Below are 14,272 nucleotides of genomic sequence, written 5' to 3'. Positions count from 1 at the left end.
TTATGTCACAAATACAACCGGTGAGACGTTAGTCATACGTGTGTCTCACTCATAAATACTAGGGCTTTTGATTTGAAAGTCTGGGAGCGGAAGTGGGTGTAATGTTTAAATGAATGCCTCCATACGGCACCCTGTTAGCCTGGTAGTGTGTGTTAGCAGGTGATGAGGTGAGTTTCAGGTATAATGTCGCGTGTTGGATGTGAGGCGGAGCTGCGGACACTGAAGGAGGTCAGAAATAAACTTTCACTTCATTCAAAAACAAACTTTATTAGTTTGATCACAAGTTAGCCTCTCACTCGACCTGCCGCTAATCGGTTAGCCAGCCAGGCTAACAGGCGACATCCGAACACATACTTTCAGGAGAGTTAGCTTAGCAAGCTATGCTAAAAACAACATGAACTAACCTGATTACCTCACCTCCTCCTCTTCTCTATTCCTCCTCCTCCCTCTCTCCCTCCTCCTCTCTATTACTCCTCTCTCTCACCCTCCTCCTCCTCTTTATTCCTCCTCTCTCTCTCTCTCTCTCTCTCTCTCTCTCTCCCTCCTCCTCCTCTTTATTCCTCCTCCTGTCCCTCTCTCTCTCCCTCCTCCTCCTCTCTGCACCTCTCTCCTCTTCCTCTCTCTCTCCCCCTGTTCCACTCTCTCCCCCTCCTGTCTCTCTCTCCCCCTGCTCCTCTCTGCTCCTCCTCTCTCTCCCCCTCCTGTCTCTCTCTCTCTCCCCCTGCTCCTCTCTGCTCCTCCTCTCTCTCTCCCCCTGCTCCTCTCTCTCCCCCTCCTGTCTCTCTCTCCCCCTGCTCCTCTCTGCTCCTCCTCTCTCTCTCTCTCTCCCTCTCCCCCTGTTCCTCTCTGCTCCTCCTCTCTCTCCCCCTGCTCCTCTCTCTCCCCCTCCTGTCTCTCTCTCCCCCTGCTCCTCTCTGCTCCTCCTCTCTCTCTCCCCCTGCTCCTCTCTGCTCCTCCTCTCTCTCTCTCTCCCCCTCCTGTCTCTCTCTCTCTCTCCCCCTGTTCCTCTCTGCTCCTCCTCTCTCTCTCTCTCTCTCCCCCTGCTCCTCTCTGTCCCCCTCCTGTCTCTCTCTCTCTCTCCCCCGTTCCTCTCTGCTCCTCCTCTCTCTCTCTGTCCCCCTGCTCCTCTCTCTCCCCCTCCTGTCTCTCTCTCTCTCTCCCCCTGCTCCTCTCTCTCCCCCTCCTGTCTCTCTCTCTCTCTCCTCCTGTCTCTCTCTCTCCCCCTGTTCCTCTCTGCTCCTCCTCTCTCTCTCCCCCTGCTCCTCTCTGCTCCTCCTCTCTCTCTCCACCTGCTCCTCTCTCTCCCCCTCCGGTCTCTCTCTCTCCCCCTGTTCCTCTCTCTCCCCTTCCTGTCCCTCTCTCTCTCTCCCCCCTGCTCCTCTCTCTCCCCCTCCTGTCTCTCTCTCTCTCTCTCTCCTCCTGTCTCTCTCTCTCCCCCTGTTCCTCTCTGCTCCTCCTCTCTCTCTCCCCCTGCTCCTCTCTCCTCCTGTCTCTCTCTCTCCCCCTGTTCCTCTCTGCTCCTCCTCTCTCTCTCCACCTGCTCCTCTCTCTCCCCCTCCTGTCTCTCTCTCTCTCTCTCTCCCCCCTGCTCCTCTCTGCTCCTCCTCTCTCTCTCCCTGCTCCTCTCTCTCCCCCTCCTGTCTCTCTCTCTCTCCCCCTGCTCCTCTCTGCTCCTCCTCTCTCTCTCCACCTGCTCCTCTCTCTCCCCCTCCTGTCTCTCTCTCTCTCTCTCTCCCCCTGTTCCTCTCTCTCCCCTTCCTGTCTCTCTCTCTCTCTCTCTCCCCCCTGCTCCTGTCTCTCTCTCTCTCCCCCTGCTCCTCTCTGCTCCTCCTCTCTCTCTCCCTGCTCCTCTCTCTCCCCCTCCTGTCTCTCTCTCTCTCCCCCTGCTCCTCTCTGCTCCTCCTCTCTCTCTCCACCTGCTCCTCTCTCTCCCCCTCCTGTCTCTCTCTCTCTCTCTCTCCCCCTGTTCCTCTCTCTCCCCTTCCTGTCTCTCTCTCTCTCTCTCTCCCCCCTGCTCCTGTCTCTCTCTCTCTCCCCCTGTTCCTCTCTCTCCCCTTCCTGTCTCTCTCTCTCTCTCTCTCCCCCCTGCTCCTGTCTCTCTCTCTCTCCCCCTGCTCCTCTCTGCTCCTCCTCTCTCTCTCCCTGCTCCTCTCTGCTCCTCCTCTCTCTCTCCACCTGCTCCTCTCTGCTCCTCCTCTCTCTCTCCACCTGCTCCTCTCTCTCCCTCTCCGGTCTCTCTCTCTCTCTCTCCCCCTGTTCCTCTCTCTCCCCTTCCTGTCTCTCTCTCTCTCTCCCCCCTGCTCCTCTCTCTCCCCCTCCTGTCTCTCTCTCTCTCTCTCCTCCTGTCTCTCTCTCTCCCCCTGTTCCTCTCTGCTCCTCCTCTCTCTCTCCCCCTGCTCCTCTCTCCTCCTGTCTCTCTCTCCCCCTCCTGTCTCTCTCTCTCTCTCTCCCCCTGTTCCTCTCTCTCCCCTTCCTGTCTCTCTCTCTCTCTCCCCCCTGCTCCTCTCTCTCCCCCTCCTGTCTCTCTCTCTCTCTCTCCTCCTGTCTCTCTCTCTCCCCCTGTTCCTCTCTGCTCCTCCTCTCTCTCTCCCCCTGCTCCTCTCTCCTCCTGTCTCTCTCTCTCCCCCTGTTCCTCTCTGCTCCTCCTCTCTCTCTCCACCTGCTCCTCTCTCTCCCCCTCCTGTCTCTCTCTCTCTCTCTCTCCCCCCTGCTCCTGTCTCTCCCCTTCCTGTCTCTCTCTCTCTCTCTCTCCCCCCTGCTCCTGTCTCTCTCTCTCTCCCCCTGCTCCTCTCTGCTCCTCCTCTCTCTCTCCCTGCTCCTCTCTCTCCCCCTCCTGTCTCTCTCTCTCTCCCCCTGCTCCTCTCTGCTCCTCCTCTCTGCTCCTCCTCTCTGCCCCCCCAGTGTCAGTACAGTTATCCAGGTGAAACTCTGTCGGATGTTCGGAGGCTTCGTTCGGTCTTTTCTGATCTTCGTCTCTTTGTGGATTTTTATTGTGAGTACAAACTAAATTCATGTTTTTTGAATAGAATTTCTTAAATGTTGTTTCTATTTTTTCGTGTCTTTATTTCTTGTCCTCATGTCTTTACGATGATTGACAGGTTTCCCAAACAAAGAGAAGAAGAAGCTCGTGTACCTGGCCGGGACAGTTCCTGTTCACTATGAAGGTAAAGTCTCTTCTTTATGTGCTCTCTGACGGCCATTTTGTTTCACTTCATCACTGGGCTGCACCACATTACACAAAATCATAGACTGCCTAAATAATGCAGATGATAATACAGGTGAAGTAAGGACAGGTGCAGTGAGGACAGGTGGAGAGGGCGGGTGGAGCGACAGATTTCTTAATAACCTTTACAGACAGTCGCGGTTGTTACATGTTATCCAAAGAATCTGATGATGTTTCATCAGGTGATAAGGTGATTAGCTGTGTAAAGGTAACAACACAAGCTCACCGTCACCAACTACCTGTGACTCAACACTACACCGTACCTGTGCTGCGAGTGTGGCTGCTGAAACTACACACTGTGCGGCACAGCCACACAGCACTAACGAGCACCTGGAGGAGGTGCTGCTGCTGATAACGAGAATACACTCAGCCTTGATCATCCTCATGACTGTAAACACAGCAGCGTTGTGTGTTTACAGTTTACACACAGGTGACTCACAGGTGACTCACAGGTGACTCACAGGTGACTCACAGGTGACTCACAGGCTCTGTCATTCCGTGCTCTGAGCTGATCTGATGTGACATCACACTTTTCTTTTCGGTTACTGATAGAAGACGAGAAATTGTTTTCACTTTGCATCAAGAAACAAAAGAAGAGTGTCAGGTCGTTTGATTGACATCACCACCTGCGATGTGACTATTGCATGTGAACTCATCACCATGGCAATGGTTCACAATCAGACCTCCAACAGCTGATTTAATGTTGACTCTGGTTTCCTGTCTTACAGGAAGTGAGTATAACATCCCAGTGTGCATCTGGCTTCATGAGACCCACCCGGTGTCCCGACCTCGCTGCTACGTCTGTCCCTCTGTCTCCATGGTAATCAACCCCTCCTGTCCCTTTGTGGACGCCTCGGGCATCATCAGTCTGGACGGACTGAAGAACTGGACTCGTGTAAGACACACTGAGCATGCTCAGTCCGACTGGTTAGCTTTGTGGTTAGTTAGCATGTTTCCTGTTGGGTAACTGTTCAGGCAGCGACACAGAAGTGATTCCTGTGTAGGCAGAAATATGTTACAGACATATGTGTTACTTTTACACCGATCAGCCATAACATGAGCACTGACAGGTCGAGTGAATAACATTGATCTCGTTACAATGGCCCTGTCGTGTGTAAACAGGAAGCAGGAAAAATGGGTAAGTGTAAGGATGTGAGCGACTTTGACAAGGGCCACATAATGATGGTTACAATGTTACAGTGTTACAGTTTCATGTATCAGATGCTTCAGTCGACAGCGACGTACATCTGAGAGTTAAGACAACACGAGCACCGATCGAGACAGGAGGGAACGAAGTCAGACAGATCCAACACACAGCTTCAGGTGTGACCGGGGACAGGCGCTGACAGGCAGAGCACAGAGGAAATGCACAGGGTGTATCGCAGCATCATCATCAACAACATCATCAATATCATTAAAGGAAACTCTGGAAACTCGGCTTCAAATAGCAAAAATGCATTTCTGATATCAGAGCTGAGTCATAAAGCATCCTCAAAAATCTGAGTGAAAATAAACGTTCAGAACCACGAGAAAATCTTTCAGTTCTCAGGACTGTGTAGGCGTGGCAGATCCCGTGTTGACTGACACCTGCTGGGGTCCGCCTGTCCGCGTTCTCATGGCAACTGTCCACAAAACAATGGCGCATGTGAAAGCAGTGTTTCCTCTAGCACTTTCAGCAGCAGGGTAGAGGGTGTTGTACCACCCAGGTATGTGCGCATGTGCACTTCATATCAAAACTATTGCTGTCAGGTGATTAAAAAAATGAATCTAATTAATTACAGGCTTTGTAATTAATTAATTAATAATAATATTAATAAATTAATTAATTTCAATTAATCTCATATATGAATGATTTCTGTGAGAAGCACGTCACATGTAGACTGACCCTCTTTATCGATGGTTATTTCTTCCTTCCACACTTTAATTGTTCTCTCTTCTTCACCTCATTAAGTTTTAATTCACAAACTACTTTAACCTGATCACTTTGCTTCAGTCCCCCAGCACACCTGCACCTGTGCTCTCTGCACCGCTGCTGGCCCCGCCCCCTCTTCTGTCTGTCTCTCTGTCTGCTGTGTGGACTGTCTTCATCAGCAGTCTGTTTCATTAAGTCACAAAAGTTACATATTTTCTCTCTCGCAATTCAGTTCTCACAGCACGTGAGTCGCGTGTGCACGAGGGACGTTATTTATGACGTAGCGATCTAAACGGTCGATCGTTACCAAATGACATCACCTTTTATAAGCTTTATAAAGCGCGACAATCAATGAGTTTACAGTAGGGACGTGCAGAGTTAGACAGACAATATCTCCTCATTTCAGTATGATATTGTGCAGCTCGCTGGAGGGAGATCACCAGGGAGCTGAACGTGTGATACTGAGCGCACAGCTGATAGAGGCACGTGGATCGTTTACACTGCGTGTTAGAACTGCACATGTATGCCGATGTCAGCGATGTGGAGCGGACCCTCTATTGCCGTTAGAAGTAAACTGGTCCCGCTGTTGTTTGTGTGGTTGCCAAGACTTCACGAGTTCACTATTTCAGTGCTCTTCCTCGATGAGGAGAGGATGGACGATCGTTGATTTGAACCTGAAATCTCCAAAGAGTCGTTTAATTACAACTTCTGAAGCAACGGCTGCAACAATTCACTACATGTATGTGGCGGAAACACTGCTGCTTCTCCAAGTCCGCCGCATTTAGAAAGTAAAAGAATGACACGTTGTCATCTCAGATGGTGGATGTGCACCCGGGGACAGCACACAGGCATGATGGGGAAAAAGGCAAACGTTAGGTAACTGCAGCAGGTATGTGCAGAGACGTTCAGGGTGAGTGGACAGGAGTTAGCGCAGACTCAGAGAGGAAGATTGATAGCAAGCCGAGAAGTGTTATTGCACCTGTGAGGGCGGGGCAACTGTTGTTGATTGGCTCAAGGAAATTTATGATGTGATAAATATCAAACATAACCACGCCCAGTTTAACCCCAGCGTCAGCGAAGTAACAAAGAAGGAATGTCAAGAACTCCAGTTTGGATTAAAACTCATTTCTAAAACTTTTTAGATGCTCACTAGTTGGTACATAAGACCCTAAATTACACAGTTAGAAGGATTTTGTGGATTTGGGTTTACAGGGGCTTTAAGAGCAGAGGTGTTCATCAAATCAAATTCAAAATCAAATCAAATGTAATTTGTACAGCTCCAAATCATAACCAAAGTTACCTCGAGACACTTTACAGACAGAGCCTCTCGGTCTCGACCGTACTCTGTTATATTATTGAGAGACCCAACATGAATCCCTATGAGCAGCACTTGGCGACTCATGAAAGAGCTGGGTCTTTATCTTTTCTTAAAGGTGGAAGGGACTCCGGTAATACATCAGACACATCGGACACGGCAAGCTTGATTATTTATGTTTCCTCGCTTCACTCTCCGTAAAATGTATTTTTCTTGTTTTGTTATCCATAGGTTCTGTCGATCATGAGAGCAGTTAGCGAGTGGAGACGCGTGTTGCTTGGTAACAGTCACTGCTTTTCGAGTGTTCACGTGAACGCGCATCATGTGACCGGGCGCAGCTACGACCGGGGTCAGTTAGCTGCACTCGGTATGAATCCCAGGCACGAAGCCGGTCATAGCTTAGTCAGATGTAAAAGATAAAGATTGTTTACGCCCAGCTGGTGCACTCCTTGTTTACATTGACAGACAGGTGACTGTGGTGACTGTCTCATGCACGACTCCTCCGCAGGTTGAAAGTGCAACATTATGCGTATCATATATTAATCTTTGGACAAAGTTATTGTAGGGACAATTAACTAATTTCCATACCCAATTCTACGCTCTTGATACAGCCTGCCTATCAATTGTTTTGGGGTTGTCATTTCACCCACTTGTCTGGAACATTGAAAGCTTCCAGGACACGTGGACCTGCACAGAAACCCTGCTCTGCGGACTGAATGTGTTTGGTAACTCGTTCCACCACCAGGGACTACAGAGGAGAAGAGTCAGTTAGCGACTTAGGGCCCTGTTGTAATGGGAGGGTTATGGTTAGAACTGAGGACTGTCCAGCAGCGTTAGCCAGACGAAATGATTCTGCTACCGACAGTGGTGCTGTGCCAGTAGAGTGGCCCCGCTTAAAGCCAGACTGATTTGGGTCCAACAGATTTGCTTGCCAACTTGGTCAGAGCATCTCCAAACCTGAAGCTCCTATGGGTTGTTTCCAGTCTGCAGTGGTCAGTACCATAGACTGTATATAAAGATGGCCGACATGACAGCTCCCTAAAGTGAAGCCAAACCCTCTCTGTCGCCCCCTGCTGACTGGCTGCAGTATAGCTCATAAAGCCCGCCTCCCCCATGTTAACAGATGGGACATGAGTCAAACTATAAAATCAAAATACACGTCAAACACATTTTTCTCAAACATGTTTCTGTCATTATATTTAGTTCTTATCCTGCTGAGTTATGTCACAGTGTTCAGTTTACTTTTAATTAGTTATTTGATGCTATAAAAAGGGGGTGTGGCCTCATGATTGACAGCTCTGTTGACAAATGGGGCTCCTGCAGCGTTCTGTTCCCGAGTAGCAGAGTAGAGGAGGAACGGCGAGAGGACACGTAACTAACACTAACACTACAGTCAGTGAACTTTCTGCTTCAGACACAAGAAGCTGTTCTGCTGTTAAAGTTAGAATCTCAATGATCTCAGTTTCGTTCTCTTTGGCGGCACCTACAGCGATAAACACTAACTGCAGGAGCACACTTCAGATATCCACACAGTGCTGCATGTGTGACGTCCACGGTCGGCTCCGGTTGTAACTCTTGATTTTCCTGGCTGACGGTCGCTTTCCTTTTCAGACTGTCTGCTTCATCTGAGCGTCGAGTTTGTTTCTTCTTCTTTGGATTTTCACTTCTTGTTGAAGTTGTATCTGTAGTCATCCATCTTTTCTTTGTGTGTTCAGCCATAGTAGATTACTGTTTACTCGCAACACTTGCAGAGAGCGGAAAAGCAGCCGCTTAGCTCCGCCTACCCTCTCTGGCAGACCAACCACTGCTGGCTGATGGAAAACGCGTCACTAACTGGGCGCCGCCACAGACACCCAGCCCATAATAATACTATATACTGCAGATGAAAGGCTTTCATCAGCGGGCCATAGGCTCAGTCACCATGTGTTACCTCAGGGATCCTTGCTGTGTTTTTCGGTAGGTTAAGTGTGTGTTTCGGTTAGTGGAAGTGGCTCCACCCGCCAATCTCTACTCTGGCTCCAAATGACATCACCATCACAAGATGGCAGCGCCTATCACAGGGCTGTTTTGGCTTCAATTTTGTACAATGAGGGAAGGCAAGTTTTTATTCAGCACATTTCATCAACAAGACAATTCAAAGTGTTTTAGACAGAACAACAAAAGCAAAGAAACACATTATAAAACAAGACATTAACATATAAACAGTGAAAACAGACAAGTTCAGGTCCAGTCAGAGCTCTGGAAGAACACTGAAAGACATCGAAGCAGCTGTTCACTGTCAGAAAGTGGTTCAACTGTTGAAAAACAGCCTTTTCAATTATCTTACTTAAAATGGTAGATTGGATATAAGCCTATAGTTCTCCATCAGTGACTTGTTTGGGTCATTCTTTTTTAATAGTGGCTTGATGACTGCTGTTTTCAGAGCCTGTGGGAAGATATCCATCACATTTGCAATTTTAGAATTGAAATTCTCTACCAACTCATTGACTGAGACCCAGGGCGGGGCAGCTGTGGAAGAGAAAACCTGGTTAAAAATGTTGCTGGTGTTTTCAGTGATACACCGTTTTGTAATTGCTTTTGTTTGAGTAATTGTCTGCACTAAGATAACACTCTCAAAGAAAACACAGGAGTGATCAGAGAGGGCAACATCTGTCACCACAATCTTGGAAATGTTTAGACCCTTGGAGATAATTAAGTTTGTCAACATGGATGTTAAAATAGGCAACAGTTACAACACAGTCAAAGTCAGTGCAGATCAAAGGCAGCAGTTCATTGAAGTCATCAGAAAAGTTTGCACAGTATTTAGGCGGCCTGTAAATATTCAGGAGCATGGCCCGAGGGGAGGACTTCAGCTGCAGAGCCACATGTTCAGAAGAAGCAACATTTCCGAAGGATAGCTGCTTGCATTGGAGGGACTCTGCCTCCTCTCTGATGCACTCTGACCTCACTTATAAAACTAAAGTTGGGAGGGGTTGACTCAATCAGAACAGCTGCACTGTTATTTTGGTCTAACCAAGTTTCAGTTAAAAACATCAAATCAAGTTTGTGCTCAGTAATAAACTCATCGATTAAAGATCTGATGTTTAATAAAGCCAGCTTTAGTGTCTGTCCTCATCTGCCCTCATGATCGGGACGGATTGTAGCCCACGAGGAATGGATGCTAAATTAGTGCTTCCTGTTTCGCAGCAGATTCACCTTTCATTTTCTGCTACCTATGAGGACAGAAACTGTGGAACCCATTGGCATACAGGGTCCCAGCTTATCCTGGAAAGAGTCATGACTGCCATTATCCTTCCAGCCTGGACCCTCCACAGTTTGAGAGTAGACGCATCATCTATCTATATTCACAGTCAGAGATCAGGACCTACCAAGAGTGGTCCAAGGAAGGAAAACCAGTGAACCTGCGATGGTGTGGACCTCATGGGTGGCCAAGGCTCAGTGATGTGTGTGGGGAGTGAAGGCTGGCCCGTGTGATCCGATCCAACAGAAGAGCTACTGAAGCTCAAACTGCTGAAAGAGTTAACGCTGGTTCTGATAGAAAGGAGTCAGAACACACAGAGCATCACAGTTTGTTGTGTATGAGGCTGTGTAGCTGCAGACCGGTCAGGGTGCCCATGCTGACTCCTGTCCACCACTGAAAGCGCCTACAATGAGCACGTGAGCATCAGAACTGGACCACGGAGCGATGGAAGAAGACGGCCTGGTCTGATGAATCACGTTTTCTTTCACATCATGTGGATGGTCAGGTGCGTGTTCGTCTCTTACCTGGGGAAGACCTGGCACCAGGATGCACTATGGGAAGAAGGCGAGCCGGCGGTGGCAGTGTGATGCTTTGGGCAACGTTCTGCTGGGAAACCTTGGGTCCTGCCGTTCATGTGGATGTTACTTTGTTACATTGCTGCAGACCAAGTCAACCCCTTCATGGACACAGTATTCCCTAATGGCAGTGGCCTCTCTCAGCAGGATGATGTTCCCTGCCACACTGCAGACATGGTTCAGGAATGGTTAGAGGAACGACGAGTTCAAGGTGTTGACTTGGCCTCTAGGTTCCCCAGATCCATCCAATGGAGCCTCTGTGGGATGTGCTGCACAAACAAGTCTGATCCATTGTGAGGGAAATTCTCCTCCTGAAGATAATTTGCTGATAAACTGACAAACCAATGTTATGAATCAAGTCTCTTTACTTACATTTTACATGCAGCATGGAGAGAAGTACAGCAGCTCTCTGTCTTTCAGTCAAAATGTTCAAGCTTATATACAGTGTCAAAAACCCCTACCTCATCCCCGAATGGAACTCTAAACAGGCGACTCGCCTTCGTAAACAAGATAAGATAATCCTCTTTGCTCTCCAGGGGGGAAGTCGGGGGTCATAAAATAAATGTTATAAAATAAATTGCCCCCCCATATAAGTTTAAATTTAACCGAGTTACCCCCCTTGATGATCCCCGGAAAATTCCCATCTCGCAACTTACAGGACTTAAAGGATCTGCTGCTCACGTCTTGGTGCCAGATACCTCAGCACACCTTCAGAGGTGTAGTGGAGTCCATGCCTCGATGGGTCAGGGCTGTTTTGGGGGTAAAATGGGACCTACACAATATTAGGCAGGTGGTCAACATGTTATGGCTGATCAGTGTATTTGAAATAAAATCTGAAAAACTTAATGAATAATTGAATTAAAAATACAAATTCAAAATTAGAAAATCAATTTGAATTATAATTGTTAAGCTTGAATTATTGCGTTGAAAAAATGAATCGGAAATAGCATAATTTGAGGATGATGGAGAAGTGGCTGACTCAGGTGAACATGTCCATGACTGTCTCAGGTGGTATGGAACAAAGACACTGACCCGGGTCAGATAGTCAAGCTGCTCTCTGATCTGAAGAAGAACGTGGATCTGATGCAGCTTCAGGACGTCGGCAGCATCTCAACTCAAAGAGTGACAAGGCGTCACAAATCTTTCACTCAAACTTTATTGAAACTCAATGTGTGAAAAATTGCCTTCACGTTTGTTCTGAAACCGAATACTCTGTCAGCGGCTGGCGGTGACTCTAGACGCTGCCAATAGAGATATTGATCGTGTTTTATATGTCACTTTCGGTCAGGGTGTGTCCAACTTGTCACTGCTTGTGTCAGAGATGAGGCGGGCTTTCCAGAAGGACACACCCCTTTATGCCAGATGTCCTGTACAAGGTCTGCCCCCTGCAGGTGTACAGGTGTCACAGTCAGCTGGAAGGTGTGTACAGTTAATGATTTGTATTGATGATTATTGGTCATAATCAATAACTGATCTGACGTCTGACCTCCTGATGTCTCAGGAAAACATAAAATTACTGTTTTTACTTTTGTTTTCTTCTCCTGCAGCAACCAGCACTCTTCCACCTCCTCCACCTCCTCCTCCACCTTCTCCCTCCCACCTAGACTGAGAGGTAAACTTCCTGTGGCTCTGTGATAATCATGTGACCACAGCAAATCTAACATTCTTAGCATGCTAAATGGGTGCATGGAATCATACTAACTGATTAGCATGCTGAATGTAGCCTTCTTGTTTGATGAAGCCCCTGCCCCTCTGTTGCAGTTAGCCAATGGGAGCAAAGCAGGGTGGTGAGGGTGAGGAGGTCGTACACTGAGGAGCTGCTGGGCATCGACTTCAGCGCTCCTCTTTCATATTCCTCCTCCAACAACCCTTTCCTTAGCTCAACTTCCTCCTCAGGTAAGACAGCAGCAGGAAACACCTGAGCTGATGTTAAATGTCCATGCTCTCAGGTAGAGTTGTTGCAGTACAGATACGTGTTTCTGAAACACCTGTGATACGGACTGAAACACAGGATAGTGTGTGAAAGTCTGAGCGACAATCAGTAACTAATTTATAAACTCCAAAAATAATCAATTCTTCTCTGCTCCAGAACAGCAGCTCCACAGGAAGCTGCTCAGTGCTGCCCCCATGGAGGTATGATGGCCGCCAGCAGTACCTACTGTTTTAGATCAGAGAAGAAGAGCTGATTTCAGGTCACTTATCAGGTGATGATAGCAACAAACAGAAGAGCTAAGTAAGGGATCATTTAGAGTGAGCAGGTGGTTATCGCGGAATGGAACCAGACAGTGTCAGACAGCACCCTGAGACCTCTTATTACTCGGCTATCTACCTGCGACACGAATAACTTGACACAAAATATGGATTTGGAAATGTACCTGCAGGAACCAGGATACTGCAGTCTGTACTGTGTGTGTACTGACTGTACTACTGTAGAACTAACTGAAGTATCCTGGGGTCTGCAGGTGCCCCGCCCGTGGACCCTCTCAGCAGGGGCATGGGAGCTCTGAGGCTGGCTGACAGCAGAGAGCAGCGTGCTGACTCGCCTGTACAGATTGTCCAATCAGAAGCAGCCGCTCACAGGCAGCCTGCAGGTTCTGGACCAGCAGCTGGGCTGCATCAGGACCTCCATACTCACAGACTACTACCTGCACCAGACCACATCCAGGTGAGGAGGACCACCTACTCCAACTCACTCACTCACTCACTCACTCACTCACTCACTCACTCACTCCTACTTCTTATCATTATCCTCATCCTCATTTTGCTTCAGATGGCGACTCGTCTCCCTCCGGACCAGGCGGCAATCTTCCTGTCTCTAATGACCATGGAGGGGCGGAGCTTCAGCCCTGATGATGTCATGGAGGCGGTCCAACTCAACAGAAATTTCTCATCAGCCCTGAAGTTTCTGACTCACTGCTGCCCCTTCTGTCAGGAGCAGGTATCCTTCAGCAAGGTGACGCTCAGCAAATCAGAGACCAGACCAGCCTCCACCTTCTTCTTCTCTGTCTGCATTTTCTGTAGATCGTCATCATGGCTCACTTCTTCTTCTTCTGCTTTTTCTGTTTTTTCTTCTTCTGCTTCTCCTCTGTATTTTCTGTAGATCATCACCATGACTCACTGCTCCTGCTTCCTGTGTCAGATGTGTTTTAAGACGTTTTTTTCAGTAGCCATTAAAGAGAAGAGCATCGATCAGCTGGTTTGCCCTCAGTGTGGCAGACCCGAGGTCAAAGGTCCGGGCGGGATGGAGGAGTCCATGGACTACTTTAACCTGTTGGACACACAAGTGAGGGTCATTATGTCTGAATGTTGTGTGGACCAGAAGGATCCATATGAAAGCTGAGACAGTAACTGTCCACAGGTTCACAAACAAAGTGGTGTTTCTGTGTGTGACATAAAGTGATCATATTTCAGGTCACATGTCGGCTGTCCACCATATCAGCTTCAGTCTTTCAGATATTAGCATGCTAACATTAGCTCTGTCAGTTAACTACACTACACTGACACCTGCACCAGGCTGACTGTGACCTGACAGCACTGCTGGAATGTTGGAGACAGTCACATGTTGCCCCTCCTGACTCCCCCTTCCTGACTCCCCCTTCCTGACTCACCCTCCTGACTCTTCCTCCTGACTCTTCCTCCTGACTCTGCCTCCTGACTCTTCCTCCTGACTCTTCCTCCTGACTCTGCCTCCTGACTCTGCCTCCTGACTCTTCCTCCTGACTCTCCCTTCTGACTCTGCCTCCTGACTCTGCCTCCTGACTCTCCCTTCTGACTCTGCCTCCTGACTCTGCCTCCTGACTCTCCCTTCTGACTCTGCCTCCTGACTCTTCCTCCTGACTCTCCCTTCTGACTCTGCCTCCTGACTCTGCCTCCTGACTCTCCCTTCTGACTCTGCCTCCTGACTCTTCCTCCTGACTCTTCCTCCTGACTCTGCCTCCTGACTCTTCCTCCTGACTCTTCCTCCTGACTCTTCCTCCTGACTCTGCCTCCTGACTCTGCCTCCTGA

General features: G+C 48.6%; 1 protein-coding gene across 3 annotated transcripts in view; it reads left to right on the top strand.

The window, feature by feature from the left end:
- Nucleotides 1-123: 123 nt before the first annotated feature.
- Nucleotides 124-14,272, top strand: part of LOC138611691 (E3 ubiquitin-protein ligase RNF31) — a 27,168-nt gene continuing 13,019 nt past the window's right edge. For all 3 annotated transcript variants that reach the window (XM_069684886.1, XM_069684885.1, XM_069684887.1), the window contains exons 1-10: nt 124-228; nt 2,902-2,992; nt 3,099-3,164; nt 3,952-4,118; nt 11,555-11,685; nt 11,814-11,878; nt 12,028-12,162; nt 12,729-12,931; nt 13,037-13,219; nt 13,367-13,549. In XM_069684886.1, the coding sequence (XP_069540987.1) occupies nt 184-228; nt 2,902-2,992; nt 3,099-3,164; nt 3,952-4,118; nt 11,555-11,685; nt 11,814-11,878; nt 12,028-12,162; nt 12,729-12,931; nt 13,037-13,219; nt 13,367-13,549 (1,269 nt within the window). In that variant the 5' untranslated portion in view covers nt 124-183. The remainder of the gene's footprint in view (nt 229-2,901; nt 2,993-3,098; nt 3,165-3,951; nt 4,119-11,554; nt 11,686-11,813; nt 11,879-12,027; nt 12,163-12,728; nt 12,932-13,036; nt 13,220-13,366; nt 13,550-14,272) is intronic.

The sequence above is a fragment of the Semicossyphus pulcher genome, unplaced genomic scaffold, assembly GCF_022749685.1.
Source record: "Semicossyphus pulcher isolate SPU_LCO1_2020_fin unplaced genomic scaffold, fSemPul1.0.p SCAF_7, whole genome shotgun sequence".
Classification (NCBI taxonomy): Eukaryota; Metazoa; Chordata; class Actinopteri; order Labriformes; family Labridae; genus Semicossyphus; species Semicossyphus pulcher.
Note: the sequence above shows the minus strand (reverse complement) of the source record. Positions and strands in the feature narration are given on the sequence as shown.